This window comes from Opisthocomus hoazin, chromosome 6 (assembly GCF_030867145.1).
Source record: "Opisthocomus hoazin isolate bOpiHoa1 chromosome 6, bOpiHoa1.hap1, whole genome shotgun sequence".
In the NCBI taxonomy this organism is placed as follows: Eukaryota; Metazoa; Chordata; class Aves; order Opisthocomiformes; family Opisthocomidae; genus Opisthocomus; species Opisthocomus hoazin.
This window is the reverse complement of record NC_134419.1, coordinates 67,175,397-67,197,322: the sequence shown is the minus strand read 5'-3', so window position 1 is coordinate 67,197,322 and position 21,926 is coordinate 67,175,397. Positions and strand designations below refer to the sequence as shown.

The 21,926-nt window shown below is 42.6% G+C and overlaps 1 protein-coding gene across 1 annotated transcript in view; it reads right to left on the bottom strand.

The window, feature by feature from the left end:
- SORCS3 (sortilin related VPS10 domain containing receptor 3) overlaps positions 1-21,926 on the bottom strand; it is a 334,020-nt gene that overhangs the window by 79,855 nt on the left and 232,239 nt on the right. The window contains exons 6-7 of the mRNA XM_075423696.1: positions 18,272-18,336; positions 10,484-10,602 (exon numbers count right to left, since the gene is read on the bottom strand). Of these exons, the coding sequence (XP_075279811.1) occupies positions 10,484-10,602; positions 18,272-18,336 (184 nt within the window). The remainder of the gene's footprint in view (positions 1-10,483; positions 10,603-18,271; positions 18,337-21,926) is intronic.

The window sequence follows — 21,926 nt, the reverse complement described above, 5'->3', positions numbered from 1 at the left end:
CAAATGTGCAGTTTTATGGAGTGAATGAACTGTAAAGGCTACACATAAATGCCATGCATTGATGAGATCTAGCCCTGATAATTTGTAAAATATGGGATTTTAAACCTGTCACTAGATACTTCCTCTTGCTGTGGGTGTTCTTACTGACACTGTTTCAGGCCCGGCTACAACAAGGCTCACATCAGTGAATCTCCTAAATTCTGCTGTTTTGGCAGTCTTGCAGGTTTTAAGACAAAACAATACAAAAAGCACTTCTCTATTATCTGGAATGTCATTCATTGGCTTGGTAAGTTTCTAATAAAGCTAACAGAAAGATCCTAGGTATTTTCCTGTATGTACCTCCTTTTATCTGGCAGTGGTATTTCAGAATAAGCTTACTTGGAATAATGCTATAGCATCAATTATATTCTCAGTAATGATATCACCTCCAGATAGTGGCTTTCTTCCCAGAGAAGCTGTCAGTCGAAGGACATAATATTACTGGTCATGAAATTTGCTATCTAATCAACTCCAGATAAAGCTTTTCTATTGACAGCTTGAAGAACTGGAAAGAAAGGAAGGTTTAGAAATAGGACAGGCTTCTACACCAAGACTTCCCCTTTGCCATTTTTACTTGTAAAGTTATCACAGCTGCATTTACTGCTCCCAACAGAAAAAAAACAATGACCATAATACCACACACCATATAAGAAGGCAGAAAAATGTACAAAATCACTGCAAACTCTATACAGACATCACACAGCTAAAGTCAAGGGGAAACACGGACAGAAAAATCTAAAGCAATTTCCTGTGGTCTCAAAACGAGGCAGTGGCAGAAACAGGGAGACAATGAGTCACTCGATGCTCACTTCATGTAAAGTGCACTGTGGATTGGCACAGCAGCATTTTGGGGTCCTGTTCTCCAGCTGTGAGGATGGTGAAAGGGTAGTGTGCTATTTCTGAAGGATATCTTTCCTATCTAATATTACCATGTCAGAATCAAGTTTTCAGAGGAGAGAACAGACTATGCAGTTGATTCATGCTCAGTCCAACTCAAATGCAAAAATTCACGTTTTCAGTCTCATAGAATCACAGAATTATTTGCCTTGGAAGGGACCTTTAAAGGTCATCTAGTAAAAGCCCCCTGCAATGAGCAGGGACATCTACCACCACATCAGGTTGCTCAGAGCCCCATCCAACCTGGCCTTTAATGTTTCCAGGGATGGAGCATCTACCACCTCTCTGAGCAACCTGTGCCAGTGTTTCAGCAGCAGAAATTGTATCTCTCTATGTACAAACACTACTTGTAGCAGAGTGCAGATAGGACTGAATGTGTCCACTGACTCCTTGGTAAGGACCCTGTGTTCAATATCCACCTCTTCTGATGGGCTAAGTCATGGTCGTCGACTCTTCTTTAAGATGCAGACTTGAATATTCACATACTTCGTAAATGCTATGATGTCTAATTAACTTTGGGAACAGTCCACAATCTTCAAGTTAAACACATGAACATAGAGTGGCAGAAATATCAAGGGGTGATCAAATTCCCTCTCTGTGAGACAGGATCTACTCCAGGTTTGCCACAGTCAAAAGATTTTACATGGTTTTTTGGCTTTATGCCACTGCAAACCGGTACCTGGAGGTTTTTTTGTTTGTATTTTTTATTTGTTTAAGGCAGAAAGGTAGGATTCAAACACTGTTCAAGGTCACTGTGCATTAGCTAAACTCCCAGTCCTCCACCTGGACTATGTCACCTTGACAAAGGTTTAGAAATAGAGATCTTTGTGGTCTGTAGTCTTTCTCAGCCAGTTCATATGAAGCCACCCACAATTCTGTCAGCAGGAGTTGTGTGAAGCTTTTCCCAGCCAGGATCTCATCATTGCATGATTTGCATGCATGGTTGTAACAGTTCCAAAAAAATGATCAAGCCTTCAATAAAGTTTTGGCAAGCACTGTGATAGAGAATCAATTTTGGAAGTCCCAACTTTATTTATTTTGATGAACTTTTCCTATGAGCAAACTCTCCAATACCGTAAATCCCAGAGATTATGATAGTGTTCTGCCCTCTAATGCTTCCTTTTAGTTCACATTTGATGAATGTCACCCAGTTATTTGCTGTGAGCTCATCTGTCATGCTTCGTACAGAATTAGCTGGGTTTCTCTTTTTCCTCCTCCTTTGCTAATGACTGGTTTGTTAATCTGTTTTTCTGGATTTCTGTTTTATGTGTTTAATTGGGCGTCTGGCCAGTGCAAATGATTCCTTTGGACAAATGAGCTTGTCATTAAACACATCTATCTTTCCTAACCTGTGTTCTTTCTTCCTCCCTCAACTCATCATCTACTACTTGTCTTTAATACTTCCACATTTTGTTACAAGACGAAAGACTTGGTCTCGCATCAGATGACACTTATGAAGAGAAACACAAGAAATTTCTCTTTAATGCCCTGAAAGTTTCAGTATGCTGGCTCATCCCCATTCCTGACCTGCAATGGGACAGAGTACATCAAACATAGAAGACAACAAGTATTTCACATGGACGCAGAAAACTACAGAAAATCTGCCATGGCATCAATTCTTCTCCATAATTTCTGTGTGTCCTGGTTTCAGCCCACATTGAGTGCCAAAAAGGACTCTCATGATTTGACCCTGCAGCTGGCAATCGTGACCCGAGAGCCACTCGCTCACCCCTCACCTTCCCCTGCAGCAGGATGGGGAGGAGAAATGGATTTAAGAGAGGAGCATAACTGGACACATTAGATCTCCTTTTGAAAGATTTCAGAGGAAACATATGAGTCTGCCAAGGCAATCCTTTACACCTTCAGGTGCAGACGCTGCTGATAAATCAGACAGCATGAGGGGATGGAGAGAACGATAAAAGAAAGTACAGCACAAAAAGCCCTAGAAACAAAATAAATAACTACAAATAAATAAATAAATAAATAAATAAAACCGTTAATCATTTTTTATCAACAGATGTTTAGGTTCAAGTTCCAAATCTGGCTTTTGGCACAGCAAAGATGAAACAGTGATAGAAATGGATGAAAAGCACCCAGCAGTGAATAGGAAAGTAGCTAACTACTTACTGCCTGTCTCGCTTTAAGAAGAGCTTTTAACTAGCACCTGGGATGCACTTTCTTTCATCTGTATGGATTAATTTCCGCCACTGGAGTGCTGTCCAGCATTTTAAAGAGAGGCAAGAGAAGATCAGCTGTACCAGGCACCATTCACCAGTAAAACAGGTGTAATCATGTTCATCATTTAAACGTCTTCATCCTATTAGTTTCATAATAAGCTTTTAATGATTTCTTCAATAAAACACTCAAAGACCAAACCCTACATGTTGGAGAGTGCTCCATTGTCCCGCCAAGCCGTTTTCTCTACCATCGATTGCAAAGATAAAAATCAATCGTAGCTAACCAGGGTGAAGTTAAAAATAAATTGCATGGATTGATTTCTGTTAAGACCTTTGGCTCCTCGTTAAAAAATGGAGGAAAGAAATTTATATTTGAACATGGTGTTCAAATATATACATTTTGAACATTAGCTTCTACAAAAATAAAGAGATGCCTCCAGACCAGGAAATCAATGTTAAATTTCTCCACTCCTATCTTGTTGCACTAATGAGAAGTTTCATTAAAAAAAAAACCAACTAAAAAGTATCTTTTCCTTTCTTTATTCCTGGGGAAATTTACTGATTATTTAAGTTATTAAATTGACAGCTTAAGAAATGAGGTCAGGAATCCGTATGAAATGGCATAATCTCAGCTGTGGCTGCTGGTTGAAGCCTACTCACCTGATAACTGACTTCTATTCAGCAAATGTATTCATTTAGCCTAGCCTTAAATACTCGAAAAACTTGAAACGTACACTCATATCCTAGCAAGCATAAGCACTACCAAATTTTCCTAAACAACCACAGTTACAGCCAGTAATAGTAACAAACTACTTCTGTGAGCTAAGCTTGGAAGTATTTAGCTTATAGAATCAGGAATTTTTTTTTCCTCTATAAAACCTTAAAGAGAAATGACCTCCCACCCCAGTTCAAAAGCTATAAATAATAAATATTTTTCTTTTTACTGAGCTTGGGAAAAAAAAATTCTCATGATATATATCCACTTTGATAAAAATGTAACTGGATTCAGATTTTAAAAAAAAAAAAGAAAAAAAAGAGGCATTTTCTACAAAAGCCATTTTCCATCAAACCACTTGAGCTGAAATTTATGGACACATTCTGATGAGACTCCCGGTATCTGAAAAAGCAAGTATTATCCATAGCTTCTACAAGAATCTATCAGTGATTGTGGGTGAATGCTGACATCTGCTTATGTTGTAAGGAGACTTTCTGATGCAAAAGGAGACTGAATTGGTTCAACACCTTTTGGCAGAAGTGTTTGCTCCTCTGAGCCAGAGGGATTATTCAGATGTATATTGTAAAAGTCTCATTTATCTGTACCACACAACAACATCTGGAGAAATTCTGGTTTTCTTCATTCTTACTCATGCTAGTGAGCAGGCTGAGGCAACTCTCTGAAGTAAGCATAAGCCTTCTAAGTGCAAAATCACTTCAGAGGGTGAAAGCAAGCCAGATGTGATCAGTACTAAAGAAGAGCATTTTGAGTTAAACTTTTCACTTTCCACAGCGAATTCCTGCCATCTATAAGAACAGCAGGTGCTCCCCAATTGCTGCATATGCAAGGTGTGAGTGACAACCATCCTCTGCTCCTAAATGGCAACACCACAGACCCCATCATCTTCAGAAGAATTATAAACCACAGCCAAGATTCTCTTCCCAGCTCCCCTCACACTGCTTCCTTCCTTCATCACATCAACCTCATAAAAACCAGGGCAACAACCAAAGCAGCTTAGCTTTTTGGACATGGGACTACCATATGTCCCAGGACAACCTGACCTGAAGGAATGCGGAGTCAAGAGAGAGCTGTGCAGTTCCCAGGGCTCCCAGAAGACTAAATCACAAATGAAATGGCATAGAAAGCTGTCAAGAAAGCTTCCCAAGAGCAGAAATGGCAGAAGAGGCTCGGTGAAAGTCAAGATCCTCTTATGAATTTCAGCCTGCAGTTAAACACCTTGCTAAATTATGCTCTGGGAGTGGAAAAGGGAAGGAGCACCCATGTTCCCACTCTTTAAAGGCCTTAGAAAGTGATAATGTACTGCCTCTCAGCATGCCTCTCTGGTTAATGGTGCAAAGAACTTCTCATTTAAAGTGGAAATGGAGCAGAGTCTGAAGAAAACAGCCAACCCTTTTCCATCACAGCTTGCAGGTGTTGTTCCTTGTCCTTATGAGGTGAGACCACCAGCCAAATGCAGATCTGAGAGTGTTCATCTCTAAAAGCATTTGTTTGGTCTGCTAGAGCTAACAGGCATCGCTCCCAAATTCAAATCAGGTATCAGCTGCTAAACCTGAGGAGTTTTCCATGCCCAGTAGCTTTGTCAATGCCATGGAAAGCTTCGAAGGTCTGAGCTAGGCTTCAGATTGCTACCCCAACAGAGTGCAGCTGAAGATAGAGTCTGCACCATCCCAGAGAAAAATAAAGACATAAAAAACAATCAAGACAGCTATTGATCGCCCATCCACACATCTCTGCACTGACTTACAGTCAGTCCAAATCAAAAAGGCCAAAGTTACCCTGAGGGCCTCCAAGTGCCGACAGAGACAAAAGCTTAAGGGAGGACTGGGGACAGGGTTAACTGAATGCTGAACTACACTGGTATGACCTCTGGGAGGAAAGCCACACACTGAAGGGTTTACCCAGGGAAAACACAACAAGATTAATAGGGGGAGGAAATACATTTTATGAGATCTACACCTATAGCTGGTTAAAAAAAAAAAAGGACAATTTTCAGAGACCAAATCGTTCCTCAAGTCCCTTAGGATCTCGTGAGTATGCCCGAAAGCTTGTATGTCCCTTTTCTAACTCTGTCAATTCCAATCTCATACAAAACACTACCTCTCCCTATAAACTTTGTCTCACTTACATCCTTAGGCCACCAGCGCTGTAGCAGCAGTACTGTCAGCAGTCTTCATGCCACACATTCTGAAGTTTCAACATTGTTATTGTCCCTCTCCTAATACCTAGGGATCTGTGTGAAAATACAGTCCTGACACGGGTCTGCACTGGTGCACTGGGAACATCCTCAGTCCCCACTAGCAGCCAGGCTCGTCCCATGCAGGACTCCAAGGCACCCAGTTAGAACCACTGAGCTATTGAACCTGACATAGCTTGCACAAAACCTGTGGGTAACTGGGAACAACTACTTTAATTTAGCAATAATTAGCTCCCTATGGCACCTGTAGGTCTGTCCACAAGAATGTTGCTTTCTGCAGAAACCACTGTCCCAGAGCAAAGCTGATTTCCAGGGAACACACTGCCATATTCATACACCCTTAGGAGTTCTCAGACCACCACAAGTAAGCAACACTGTACTGAGACTTTCTTGGCCCTGACTCTTCACTCCTTGCAATAAGTGATGACATTTGCTCATGCTTTCTTGTATTTTCAGTGGAATGTTTTCATCTGTTGGCAAGGAAACATACACAGATCTTTCCTGCTCTTCTCTTCAGTCTTTTAAGAACTAAGTAGCACTAATGTTACTTGTGTCCTTAGAGAAAAATAAGTTTTTCTCCAAACAAAGCTTTCTCACTAAAACAGAATTTCCTGAAAAATAATCCCCATTTTCATTAAAGCATGTTGCATTTTAGATTCTTTTCAGCAACCGGAGCAATTACATTAGAAATCCTGATATGAGACTTGCTTGAAAAATATTTTCCCCAGAATTCTCCCTGTGATTTATTTTTATCATAGAAATTCTCCACAGTATCAATAGACCCGATTCACACATAAAACAAAAGACTACCCCCTGACCCCTGGGTCTTACAATATAAGCTCTGCACATGAGAATACCTTTGGAGTTCAGGTAGTTGTCAGGAAGTCAAGTCTTATAGACAGGTGCAGGTTATCTCTGCTCGTAAGTTTAGAAAGTGATACTATCTCAGCAGCGAGTACTCAAAGGCACCAGTAAGGAAAGGTGTGGTACAGCTACAGAGAATGGCACATTTCAGCTCTAGAGAAAGTATGGTCTCCACTACTGCACAGTTGTATAATTGAACACAACTGACACTGACCTTAATGTCAAAGCTGCTCACCAAATTAGCTCCTTTTCGGTTCAGTAAACAAATTCAGACACATTCCAAGGTTTTCTCAAAAATAAATGACCTGCTCTGCAAGCTGTATGAATTTTAAATATTAACCACGAAAGACAACGATGATACCAGCTCCTGGCTACATCAGAGCAATCCTGTGAACTGAATGAAAACTTCTACACACAAGAGAGGGCAGGATTTTCTCTTAATGTATCAGTTTGTGCAGAATTATACAATCTTAGTGATGTGTTGGGCATCCTTAAATAACTATTGATCAATCAAATAGAAACTCAATCAAAAAATCAAAGTGTTCACCTACTGTTTTATTCATAAGAAATCTTTCTACTCTCTCTTAGTAGCTATTTCTTCCTTCTTTCTTCATTTCCTTTTACATTTTTCATCATTTGCTATGTTACTTCTCTCCTTTGCCTGGTAACTAGTCCCAGTCTTTTGAAACTCTCTTCACGGGCAAGTTTTTTTCAAGCACAGGATCATTCTCATTTTCTTTATTTGCACTGCAGTTCTGCAAGATCCTTTCAGAAGAGCTGCACAACAGCATTCCACGTGATAAGGAATCACTGATTTATAATGGCACTATAACATTATCCATACTCTTCTTTCCCCAATCCATTAGGCACCATAGTATCACGTTTGCTTTGAGTGCACAGTTACACAGGTAAATGCTTCCCAAGAATCTCACATTACAGGCCTGTTCATCAACTTGATTAGAATGGATATTCACTAGTAAACAACTGTATGCAGATAAACTAAAACATTGATATCAATAGCCGGGATTCATCTTCCCTAACTTAGCTGTCAAACAGCTAGGGGTCTTCTCTAAGCCATAATTAGGTACTTTATAATATTAATGAGAAAGGCATATTCAGAGAGAGACCTATCTCATCCTGCAGCAGGTGCAATAGGAGAAGATAAATTGCCCTAGAAGATTTTGATCTCTCCACTCACTTTAGAGGAACACAGACTACTGGTTTAGATTAAAAGTCTACTGTTTTCATGACAAAAGTTAAAAGAAATTAGTTCCTCTCTCTATCCCAAGACTTCACTTCTGATTTGTTCCAGCACAGACAGATCAGAACTCATGCACCCATCCTTTACTCAGCTATTAAACCTCACCAGGTTCTTAACATTTAATTTGATATTTATTTATTCATCTATGTCTAAGATTTGAAATTCATAAGAGCCAGCTCCTGTATTTCTGTCCAAGATTATCCAGACAAAATGATATGCAAGAGAAACTGCACACACAGTCAATCTAACACATCCCATAATAGGCACACGGCTTGTGAGACTAATACATCCAGGCCATATCAGCTCTCCTACCTATGTACTGAGCAAACACTCTGCACAGCACATCAACCATATGCTGGACACTGTGGATTTAATGCACCTTCAGCTCCGAGAGGTGTGTGCTGTGAATCTCAAGTGCCTGCGTGTTGCTCGAGTGCTACATGGACTCAATCCACGCCTGGTTTCTGCAGCCACTTACCACAGGCTGCGGGACAGCGAGAAATCCCGCAAGTGTGATGCAAAAAGGAGGGAAAGTGATAGACGACCTGTGAAAGGGAAAGTCTCCTGCCCAAAGCAGCAGAAATGTTCAGTGTGTATGTTTAATATTTTTTTAAATTATGGGTATATGATTTTCACTTCAAACACCCATTAAGCTATAATAAAACACTGCTAAGGATAGTCAAGGTACTTGAAGTATTGCATATACATAGATGCATGTGTATACACACACACACACTTTTTTTCAACTTGATACAATTAGCAGCTATTGGCTTGAGCCGTTCACTGCTAATCTGAGGCAGTGGAACGTGCACACCAGGCCAGATGCCCTCACTGTGAGCCCAAGTTTCTAAACAGAGCAGCCTTGTTTTAGTATAGGTAGGAGCTGTGGAATGAGAAATGGCTGTAAAGCCTCATGCTAGCCTTAAAGCAGTGGACGTTCCACAACACCCTCAGCCACAGACATAAACTGCCAGATCAAAATACTCCTTGGAGAGCAGAGCATTTACTGATTGGAAAGCCATCGTGTTTAGTCATATTGTGAATTACTAAATTGCAAAAGCTACATTCTCAGTGTTTTCTAGCAGCAGGTCTCCCCATGATGCCAAAGGAAGCGGCAGCAGGCTGGATTTCACAGGGGAATGAGGGGAGCTGTAGCTCCCATAGCAATCAGTCATCTCCGGAGCAGTAGGCTCCCCTGCTCAGAGAAGAAGTCTGCCAGTGTTACTCAAGTGCATGCAGATCCCATATTGCAGTGGTCCCAAGTCACACGGATCCAGCCCTCCACGTAATCCCAGCACAGAATTATCATCCTTCCTACCTAAACTCCCATCTCTATGAAAATTTCACAATAAACAGAGCAGAACATTCTTATAATTTGGATACATTCAAGAAAAATGTTCCCCCGAGGAAGTAAAATAGGAGCTTCATGTAACCCAGTCTTGCTCAAAAAGCGAAGCATATGTCTTTTCCGTACCACCTGGATCCAAGCTCCGTCTCATCTCATTCTGCCTCTTCAGCATTGGTGACAAGCAGTTAACATTATCACGTCTGTAATCTCTGCGTCTCCCTAGCTTTCTACAACCTGGAATTACTGCAGCCTGGTGCCCAGTTTTCATCCAAATGGCACATCTTCAGGAAGTGTTCTTCCATACCATACTATTCATTCTCACGCTTCCATAGGTATGAAATGGGGAGAGATGGCCTTGCTTCATCCAGCCCATATTTTCTCAGAAAATCTCAAAAACAAGTAGTTCTTATTCAACTTCTGTCACTTTCTCCTCATCACCAAAATCATCATCAACTAGCCGACAAATTTACAGCCATCTTCCACTTTGAAGTTGCCCTGTAACAACTTATTCCAATCTCTCTGCTATTTTACCTCCTGCTGCAAATGTTTGTTCGCTCCATTAGCATTACTTGACTGTCAAATCAGCATAAACCTTTCCATTTGTTAAAATGATCACTCACATCTTTCCTTTGTTCTTGTCTGTTCTCCCAGTTCATCACTAGCTTCCTTGTATTTTCCAAGTAGCCACAACAATAGCAAGTTAGAGTCTCTGTGAAACCCATGGACTTTTATTATTATTGATGAACGAACTTTCAAAATATATCAGATTCACCATGAGACAAGTGATGAGCAGAGATCAACTGTTTCGTCCCAGACTGCATAACTAATCTATAGCAGGCAGGTATAGACTCCCAGCTCTTATGACTTGTGGTCCCATGCACTTGTCCAAAAAATATCTCCTCTCTCGCACAGAGCAAATATCACGTGCAGGCAGAATTCATGTCACTTTCATATCAAGCCAACATACCTGGATGAAGATGTATTCATCCTGGACAACAAGGGAGCTGATGTCAATGGAGCGCGAAAATGGCCCACTCCTTTTGGTCTCCGAGCACTCCTGGATACGACAGGTCAAATAGTGGGTGTCTGTAATGGGGGAACATGTACATATGAGAAATGCCCAGGGAGGAGACTGTTGCCTGAAAATGTCATCAGCAGCTCGAAAGAAGGTCTCTGAAGGGAAGACTTAACCTCACCTCCAACTAGCTAGACATTGCATGATCTACCTCCGGCCTTTAAAACTGTAACTGCTCTCTGGAGTCAGAAATTCATCACACTTCCACACCCGCAATTCCCTTCCCTGTTGTGCAGATATCCCTCAGGCGACTGGAGTTCAAACTATAAATGGAGGGTACAAATCATCAATGCATCAAAATCTGATGATGAGAACATATGGAGCATAAAAAGATTTCAAAAGCCACCCAGGCAGAAATTACTGGTTCCACTACCCTGCTGAGAATTCTATCCCCATCCTCCCTCTGAAATACCCTAGCCCTTATGACAGGTCTTAATTGTGGTAATAACACACATAGAAAAAAAAAAAAAAGCCCAAACCAGCACTATTAAGTTTAACTTGTTTTGCTGTGAAAATGACAAGCTTCTCCCCAAATTAAGTCTTTATAGCCAACATCACAGAATCACAGAATGGTAGGGGTTGGAAGGGACCTCTGTGGGTCATCTAGTCCAACCCTCCTGCCAAAGCAGGGTCACCTACAGCAGGCTGCACAGGACCTTGTCCAGGTAGGTCTTGAATATCTCCAGAGAAGGAGACACCACAGCCTCCCTGGGCAGCCTGTTCCAGGGCTCCGTCACCCTCAGAGGGAAGAAGTTCTTCCTCATGTTCAGACGGAACTTCCTCTGCTTCAGTTTGTGCCGTTGCCCCTTGTCCTGTCACTGGGCACCACTGAAAAGAGTTTGGCCCCATCCTCCTGACACCCACACTTCAGATATTTAGAAGCATTTATTAGGTCCCCTTGCAGCCTTCTCTTCTTCAGGCTGAACAAGCCCAGCTCCCTCAGCCTCTCCTCATAGGAGAGATGCTCCAGTCCCCTCACCATCCTCGTAGCCCTCTGCTGGACTCTCTCCAGTAGCTCCTCATCTTTCTTGAACTGGGGAGCCCAGAACTGGATGCAGTATTCCAGATGGGGCCTCACTAGGGCAGTGTAGAGGGGGAGGAGAACCTCCCTTGACCTGCTGGCCACACTCCTCCTAATGCACCCCGGGATCCCATTGACCTTCTTGGCAACCAGGGAACACTGCTGGCTCATGGTCAACCTGTCGTCCACCAGGACACCCAGGTCCCTCTCCACAGAGCTGCTCTCCAGCAGGTCCGTCCCAAGCCTGTACTGCTGCATGTGGTTGTTCCTGCCCAGGTGCAGGACCCTGCACTTGCCCTTGTTCAACCTCATCAGGTTCCTCTCTGCCCAACTTTCCAGCCTGTCCAGGTCACACTGAATGGCAGCACAGCCTTCTGGTGTATCCACCGCTCCTCCCAGTTTTGTGCCAAACTGGTATGAAAATGCCATGGACATGAAATAGCATAACTAGCTGAAGAGTCCCAACAGTAGTTAGACGCACTGCAAGAGGCATCAAATGTTTCTGTCTAGAGAGAAGATGAGAAGACCATCACACTAATGTGATGCCTTGTCAGTCCTTGACAATGCTTGAGAGAAGGAACAGGACTGGGAGAAGAACATGAAGAAGACATAAGGCAACGGCAGACATATAGAAAGTTGCTTGGAGTGGCAAGAAGAGACGTGCTCATCTCCAGCAAGTTGGCAGCGGTTATAGGGGATTAAGCATTATTTCTCCCAGGCTAAGAAAGGATCTCATGAAATAGAACAATCAAGGCACTGTGTCTCTGGATGTATGTAATCTAAATATGCCATCTCTGCCTTTCAACTGCTATTCTGAAAACTGCAGATTAGAGAGAAAATGAAAATACAACTAAGCGACGGCTGCAGTGATAAAAGGGTCATATCTTTTACACTGTGGCACTTCTACTGGCTTCTTAGATTCACGTACTTGTTTGAGTGTGAGGACAGACCATCAAGGAAGAAAAAAGTGAGTTTATAAGGGCTAGGGTGAGCCTGGTGCAGTGATTCTAGTTCACAGTTGCACCTATTACAGGGATCTTGTCAAACTGAGCCCAAAAGGATAAAAGGGAAGTTTGAAAGGACAGCAACTAGCCTAGCAAAGCTGCTTACAGGATTCTCCATCCCATAAAACTGCTATTGTCCTTATTCTGTGTCTTTCCAGTGATAGCAAAATGTGGTTCAGCAGAAAACACTGGGGGGCATGACTGAAATCCTCTGAAACTCAGCTAACTGCCTTCCCAGATTCAAAGACAAGATTCACAAACTGACAGTATCCCTTCCATAGCTTTGTCCCACCAGTGGACACTTAAGAATGCAAAAAGAATGCAAGTCAGAGGCACTGACGACAAGAATAAGAATTTTCAAAATCATATTTTCTAAAGAAAGACACATACAACCAAGCTTTAATCTAAAAAAGGTTCGCGCCCAGTCGCATGGCTGAAGGTCCATGTTTCAAGGCTGTAGACATGATTCTGGGTTGAAGCGTTGGGAATTTCAGGTTAATAAGGGCTACATGGCTGATTCGCAGCAGTTGCATAGGTCTGGCAGAGCAATGAAAACACCGTCCCACTGATGATGCTAAAGCAGCAGAAACTGTTTCTGGTGCCAGCTCAGAGTATCTGGAGGTAATTGAAGTGTATGGTGAAAAACATCTGACCTAGAGATGGTGCCAAATAACCGGAGTATCAGAGTTGTGCTTTCTCCCAGCATAAAACACCAGCAGCAGTAGAGAGGTCAGACTCTCAGCTGGGATAAATTAAGGTTCTTCATCAACTGACCCATACACACTTGGTCCGGAGCAGCTATTTACCTCCTTGACATGGAATCTAAGACATCTTTGCAGTGGATAAAAGCAACTTCTCAGAAAACAAGAGGGTCTTACATACTGCCATGTTACCCAAATAGCTCAGCAGCCTTGACTTGTTCTTTGAGGTAGCACTAAAATTAGGCAGAACAAGGAGGAGAGGTCAGGAGCCGTATTTTTAGAAGCTCATTCCCTCCAGTATGTTCTCCCACACAGTTGCCTGGATATTCTTATGCCTCCAAAAAGGGGATAATTTGCTGCTGCTGAGTGACAGAATGGGAAGAGCAATAAAAATCTGTCACAAATAAATGCAAATAAATCACAAGGTTTGACATGACAACTAGTTTCCTGCCTATGGGGAAATGTGTCATTTTGAGTGTGTTACACCAGCGATCATATATACTCTAAGAATGGCACCTGATTAATATTCACAGGAAGTTGGGGGTGGAGAAGCAGGGTAGTTCACTACCCATTTTCTGTTTAGTCTCTTCGTTATTTATTTTCATATATTTTACAACACAAGGCCTATGAAAGAAAACACAGATGCAAAAAAAATTATTTTCAAACCTGGCTGCCTTTGGACACAAAAATAAGTTCAAATCTTGCCTTGCTTCCTACTGCTCCACAAAAAATGAAAAATAATTCCCTTTAAAATATATTAAAAAATCAGGTAAAAATATGACAGCATGCAGTTCACATTTATGTGTGACTGGAAGCAAGAAACAACCCCAAGTCCCAGCTCAAGCTTCTTGAAGGGTATGATCCCTTCATAAGCTATGATCCCATTTGCAGCGCACATCTTCCCCTATATAGAAAGTTCAGGGCCCCTCAAAAAAAAAAAGTCAACTAACAGAGAAAGGGGCATCATAACTTCCAAGCTCTTATCTCCACCTTCTCTGAAGGGACTGAATTTTTCAGCCCTCTTTGTACAGCCATAAAGAAAAAGGACAGCCACCCAGAGGGGTAGGTGGCATGTGCCCAAGCTATGCCTTTAAAGCTTATCTTACCCGTCACTGGGAGATGTATGCCTTAAGGGAGGCTGGCTTCTGCCTGGGGATTGTTTCCAATTTATATATCATCCCATGCAACACCAGAATTAGAGGGCTTGGTGGTCTTGGGTTTCTTTGCATTTTTTTTAATTATGTTCCACTGCAAAAGGAATGGAGAAGAGCTCCCTACTTCCTATAGCCCAAATCCAGCTACTTTCTCAGTCCATCTGTGAACGATGCAATAGGGACATCAAGCAGCTTGGAGGGTTTGCTGCCCCGCATCCATACCTCTGCAAAAAACCTTCCCATCAACTTATCTCACCTAGGATAAGGGAATGGCTTTCTCAGATGTGCAGCCATTTTCCACTTGTTCAATAACAATTTTCCCCATTGTTCAATAACATAGTCCCCCATTTTGAGAATTTGGAGTGTATTTTCACTGTTTTTAGAAGTAATAAAACTGAAACAATTTCTTGAAATTTGCAGTGATAAACTGGTGAAACAAACCAAGTTACTAAGTCTCTTTTTTGCCTGCCAGTCATGACACCCTTGGCGGGAAGCAGGAGCACAAGCATCTCTCTCTGATGGGTACCACCCCAAGATGTGGATCCCTGGAGGGAGACACTGACACAGTCACACCTGTCACTGTGCTGAAGGCTGCAAAGGGCAGACCGATGTGCAGGTTACTGTGACTTACAGAGACACAGGACAGCAAGGCCTGCTCCTTCCTGGCAACGTTAACAGGACAGCTGAAAGCAAACATGGCTGGCCAGCATGGCTAATGGGGAGGAGGGCAGCAGATGAAAACAAGTTGCACTGGCAGACTGGATGAGCTTAAGTCAGGTCCTGGTGCCAAGCAAGACTTAAAATCATAAACTGCCAGTGAAGGTTACCACAGGAGGGAGAAAAAACTAGCTGGCCTCAACAATTTTTCCCCCAAAGAAAAAAAGGATCTAGAAATGTAGAAAAGACTCTAAATTATTCCTCAGGAATTAGTTACTCTGTTTTATATTTCTAGTTAGTTTTTTTCCCCTCTTTTCTCTTTAATTAAAATGCTGTTTATTGCATCATATCTGTGAGTGGGGAGAAGATTATCTCACTGAACATCAGAAAGTTTAATATCCTTCCCAGGAGTGCTGGTGGGTGCTTGTGTCAGTGTACTTGTAATAGTTCCCTTGCATCCAACCCTGTCCTTGCTGCTGCCTATTACTCCCAGGCAGAAGGTACAGTGCCCAAGGCTCCTACATGTTTTTATAATTTAAAAATGCAAGCATAGATTATTATTCCGCTACAATAGCTCTGCCAAGATGTCGAAAAAATGTGAAAAACTTCATTTGCTTCAGAAGACAGGAACAGCATGAGATCAGCTAGGCCCTGGAATTAGCAGCGTCTTGCAAATATTGCAGGAGACTAGACACTGGGGAAGATGCTTTTTCAGACACCTGGCCGTTCCTAATGCCCGGACAGACAAAAGCACAAGGCAAGATGTCTCATAGGACAGACACCAGAGCAGTGAACACTTCCCATCTCCATGAACTTACTGACAGCCCTGACTCATTTATGGAAAAATGAGACTCTGGCATGCCCCACCACCTGTTCCCAGCCACAGAGCATATTATAGGCTCCAGCGTCTGAATCTTAATTAGATAGATTCTTCAGTCACATTACTGCTAAAAGAAAACAAAAAAAATCAAGTTCAGCAGTTTAATCCTAAATACCAGCTCCCTCCACCCCTTTTTTTAGATTTTTTCTTGAATAAAAAACATGGATCAAAACAGAAGAAGAGGAAAGACAAATGCCACCTCTAGAAGAATCACAGGCTTTTCAAGTGGCTAGGGACAGTGAAGGCAGGGAATCTTAGCCCTGAATTGAACTGAGCAATGGGAATACTCCAACCTACATCTGTTAATGCATCAAATAAGCGACTGAGCCACCAGAGTGACCTAAGAGACATTAAAAAAGCCTCTCCTTCCTTCTTCCCACTACTGAGAAAAGCTTTCATCAGAAACTTTCTGGTCAAGAGGAAGTAGCTGCAGAGACCCATTTTCCAGCAGGTGTGACTCAGTCATTTCACTGAGGGCATGAAGGCCCATTTTGGTTACAGAGTCAACTAGGAAAAGAGTTTGAGCTCCTGTTCCTAAGTACCCAGAGCTGTACCATTTCACACCAGGTGAGGCTATACCTTTGAGGCAGTTGATGTTTTGTAACATCGTAATATCGTTTTAAGCCGGAGCAATACGGTTCTTTTGTGCTGTGCCTGGCTGGGAGAGGAGTCATTTTGGTGCTGTCCCTCAGTGGGACATGCCAGCGGGGCAGTAGAGCCTGCTGGGTCTCGCCGGTGCCTGCTGTCTGCTGGGACAATGGCTTGCAACAGGCCTGTTGTGCTGATGCTGCTGGTTTAAGCCTGTCTTTCCGTGAAACCCCCCATACCATCAACTGCCAATTTCAAAATGCTGAATTTATACATTAAAACAAGAGCAAACAGCAAACCTCCGAGCAAACAAGACCTGAAGGAAGAGAGTTATCTGTGAACTGGGGAGACATCTTTCAAATGAAGCATCTACATCCTTGACACATCCAATATTCAGACAGCTGGGTGAGCAAGTTTAACCTTAGTTTGAAAACAAACTCCATCAGCAGTTTGTTTGCTTGCTTGCTTGTTTGCTTTTTTTACTTGCTTTTGGCCACTTCTCCCAGCATTCCTGCAACAGCACGCACAGCAGCAAAGGCTCTGAAGAAGCCTCCCTACCTTGCCCACCCACCTGCCCGCCTGTTTTGCTTTTTCCACATATTCAACAAACAGCTGTCACCTCTAAGCTTTTATTGCCTGGTTATTTATTCAGCTGTCATCACTAAATAGCAGCAGGAGGCCAATGAATGATTTTAGAAGATCCACAGCGTCAGAGAAGCCACCCTGATAGACAGGAGCATGTTCACACAGCATCTGGCCTACACAGCACTTGACTAAAACAGAGAAAAGTTTGGAACCAACAAAAAATGAGGCTTTTCTTCCCAGAAATCCTCTACAACCTCAGTTCTATGCTGCCTTCTAGACTGTCCCTGTACACATCCCACTGCTGTGTAGCATTAAGCTGGAGTAAAGCTGGCTCTACTCCAGGAGCAGATGCCCTACCATGCTGTAGTTCCTGTGAGAAACACACAAAACACTTTGGAGAGACCAGTGGAAAAAATTCAATTTACTTCTAATACTTACTGTTATCTTTGCTGGAGGATAATTACATGGGAATACATTCTACTGCCAACGTGGCTAGATTCATTTCAGTGATGGGTTAAGAATTTTTTTTTTTTTTTCTATTTCTTACTTCAGATCCAGGTACCTTTTCAAGGCCTACAATGTTTTGGTATGGAGCACCTATTCATACATCATAAGCAAAATTGAAAAATACTTTCAATATGAGACAAAGGGTACCTGGGGCAGAGGGACATTCTGGCCAGAGATGGTCTGACTGTAGGCGATTTCTTAAATTCCCAGCAACAATCTAGCTGTTTGAACACCTCTGGAAATGCATGGAGCCTGTACTGCCCAGTACTTGTAGCACAGCTCTTCATGATTCATGTAAAATACATGACACTGAAGCAGCTAAATGGGAAACAAATTACACGGCTCCTTAGCCGAACAGATTTTGCTTCTGCCCAGACTCTCCACAGACACAAGCACTGCAAGCCTCTGAATTTCACTCCAGGGGCTAAGGATAAGAGTATGCCTCACATCAAACCCCCATGACCCCCATCTATCCTATCAATTAAAATTTAAATGGGGAGACAAAATGAGTAAAGTGAATTTCCATTCCCACTCCGTTCTCAACTCAAAGCCCACTTTTTCAGTGTTGGCTGCAAACACTCACGTCCGTCAGCTGTCCGGGCTTCCATGTGCACAAGGTCAGGTTCTTTATCCAAACCGGTCACCGACCTGAGGGGGAGGGGAGGGAGAGAGAGAGAGAAAGAAGGCAGCTGGTTAGGTAAAAGGCTGCAGTCAGGCAGAGAGAGGGTGAGGAAAAGTAAAACCAGTTCAAGTCTACCTTGTGACACCTGGCATGTAGGTCCCTACCTCCTACCAACTTGTCTCTTTTGTGTTTCTACACAGCCCACTCCCATGGGCCACATACTAACCTTTAAGATAGACATCTTCTCAGGTGCTGGTGAGTGAATCCGGCTATCCCTTGTCCACAAGACCAAGACAACAATGGTCATTCTTGTGGTCGTAAAGCAAGCTAGTTCCAAGATCCACTAAAACCAGAGCTCTGTTTTAATGCGGAAGTAAAGACAAGGACACAGCAGCCTCACGATTATAGACAGCAAATTAAAACGGGGGTTTGCTTGGCTGAATAGTAACATGAGAGACTGAGTTTCCTCATCTGCTCTTGATTTGGTGAGCAATCTTGCTATTGTTTACATCAGTCTCACCATCTTCAAAAGAAAAACAATGATGCATATATGTTTGGTGAAGTTCTGATTAAACAAATGCAAGAAAGGATTCGTTACTCATCCCAGGATCCCATGCCATGGTCCCTGATAATCATGAAACAAGGCACAACGATTTTCTTTAACCTCACTAGTTGAAACCCAAGAACCTGAAGTCAGATCTTCTTGTGCATTGTTATTTTACTCCCTAAAAATGTTTTGCAAGGCACATTACAAAGATAGTTTTCCTTCTGGCAGAGCGAAAGTCAAGCCCAGAACAGAAATGTTATTATTAGTGTCCTGGTTGATAAGAATCACTAGGAGATGAACATTTAGTCCTAGCAATGGCTGGCAGGGGAAAAAAAAAATCCATAGATGTCCACGTGATTTATGGAGCTGCTTCTCCTGAGTTAACCAAGGGGTTAGATTAAAAAGTGGCAACGACAAAAATCAGTTTCTAATTTGGTGGAAGCTCAATTTGATACAGTAGATTGTAAATAATAGATTTCCTCTGAGCCAGCCAACGTTCACAATTTCCTAGTGTTCTGAAACACTTTTATCACAGTCTTTTGCTGCTTTCGTGCTTGGGGCATCAACAGCTAAAACCATTTTTTTTTTTTAAAAAAAAAAGACAGACAAAAAAAGAACAAACAAAATACAGATGCTCTGATACATTTTTGTGAATGTCACACAAAACATAGTGATTGAGGCTTTGACAAACATACGTATGTACCAGAGTTCAGCTAAAAGCAGCCAGTGCTGCAAATGCCAGAACAACTACATTATGACCCACTGTGTAGGTAACTGAAACTGGCACTGCTTGTCAACTAGACTGCTGCATCAATAGTGAGTCCATTCACAACACACTGTGAATTGTGGCCAAAAAAACCCAAGACAATAAAACAAAGCCATACAGGCAGAGCTTTCATCTTTCCACTCTCAGTGAGAAACAGCTTGCTCCTTAATAGCTACCATCAGTTTCAGGGTGATCCCACAAGGAAGAAAGCGCTGTTTGTTATCCGTAAGGATGCCAACACAGGCCTGAGACACTGTGACTGTGTAATTATCAGGGTCAAACCTTCGGAACAGCTAGACACAGTTAAAAGTGACAGTTGGACAAACAGAAATTCCTTAAAATGACAGTGAATACATTATGGTATGCAGTAAAATTTTCTCCCAGTATATATAGGAAGGGCACACATCTTTCTAGTCCGTAGTGCAAGTTTTCCGCCTTTTTCCCGTAAGTGGCCCTAAATGCTGTAATTCCAGCCATTCAGCGACCATGACCCTCACCTATGACATGCTAACAGGGACAGAGGTACGTGCTTACCAAAATACCTATTTATCACAACTTTATCTAATGAAGCGGTAATTTCAGCATTTTTAGGTACAGGTGGGGAACACATTTGGGACCTGCCCCACAGCCCTTCCCAACATGCTTCCTACCTAAATCCAGCCTTCGCTCTGGTGCCTGCACTCTCCACTCTGCAGGTCTCCTTCTGGAAGTCAGACGCCAGCCTTCTACCCAGATCTATTTGCAGTGTCCTGACAGCACAATGCCTGGCTGCCTCACCTGCTCCCCATGACACCTCCCGGGTCCCTTCCCTCCAGACGCAGCGGGCACTGTGCCTCCCCTGCAGCAATGGGGCAAACCTACGGCTGGCCCAGGTAATAAGAAACATCAGTATAAGACCTGCCACAATAATATCCATTTTATAATGGGCTGTAATTCGAAGAACCTAAGCGTTTCCAAACAAAATCCAAAACACTCATTACCATTGTGTGTTTGCATACACAAGCTCTATGGATCAGCTCTACCTACAATGACTATCATGTGAGCACCAGGGGATGACAGGAGTCTCCAGAAACGTGTAATTCTAGCTTGAAGTTCCTTCCTGCAATGCAGAAGCAAGACCGGCTCTTGTCATCTGCAGGCAGACAACAAGCCTGTAAAGTAGTGCATTGGTTATCCTTCCTTTTCCCAAGCCAAGTCGCTCTGTTATATCAAAGACTCTCATTGCAAAACAAATCCCTAGTCAATGCTGTTTCTTCGTGCCTCACCTCATGTCTGTTCCCACTGGCAATGAACACAGCTTTGCTTTGCAGTGCTTGGACTCCTGAATATGGGTATTTTCAGTAAATGTTCTCTCATTTGTCTGGAGAAGGTTTACTTGAAGAATGAAAAAAGTTAGGCAGTAGAAAGAGCAAGATGTGAATCCAGGTCATGGAACACAGCTGAAAAAATGCACACACAGAATGTGAAGCTATTCCTTTATCCCATGCAGTAATTTCTCTGGTCTTGAGAACTTACTACAACAACCTCTCAGGTCTGGCAATACAAGAGCTGCAACAAAACAAGAAGAGACACCTTCACAGCCTTATATTTTCTCATACTTTATCTCTCTGAAGCACATTCGGAGGATGCACTGCTCAAAACTATTGGAGCAACTAAACTGTGATGAGAAGAGATGTCAGAATTTCCTGACTTATCTTTTCCCTTGCATGTTCTCTACAACAAAGTGGAGCCCACAGAGCAGACTGGCTGGGGAGGGGTTTCATGGCTCTCTGGCTAAGAAAAAACTCTGTTTCAGAGTCTTACAAAGACAAGAGTATTTAACAACATTCGGAAGCTTAAGCTCAGTTTGAAAACAGTTTTCCTGCCACATTGTCACACCTCAGGCTCCATGCACAGCTCAGCTCTGCGTTTTGCATGTGCACAAACTGCAGCCAGCAAAAATTAAACTAAGGTCCACAAACCATACCCGTGCGTGCTGCTGCCCTGGATGGCCGTGGGGAGGAAAAAAGGGCACTCTCGCTCTGAGAAACCATGCTAAATCGGCATCCTCCATCATCCCTATTCATTTATCACTGCTCAGATGAGAAAATGCTGAGAGGATGCAGGCAGAAGTGACAGGAAAGGTCACTTTTTCCTGCTGACACGTTCTCTCACTGCTGCAACGGCAGTTTTTGAAACTTGGAGCCTGCAGTCAGTATTGCAGCTGGCACAGGATCATTGGCCAATTAAGAATTCAGACTACCTCTGAATCTCATTAGGAAGGAAGCAATGGTTACTTTTTCTCCATCTGCTGCCACTGCTTT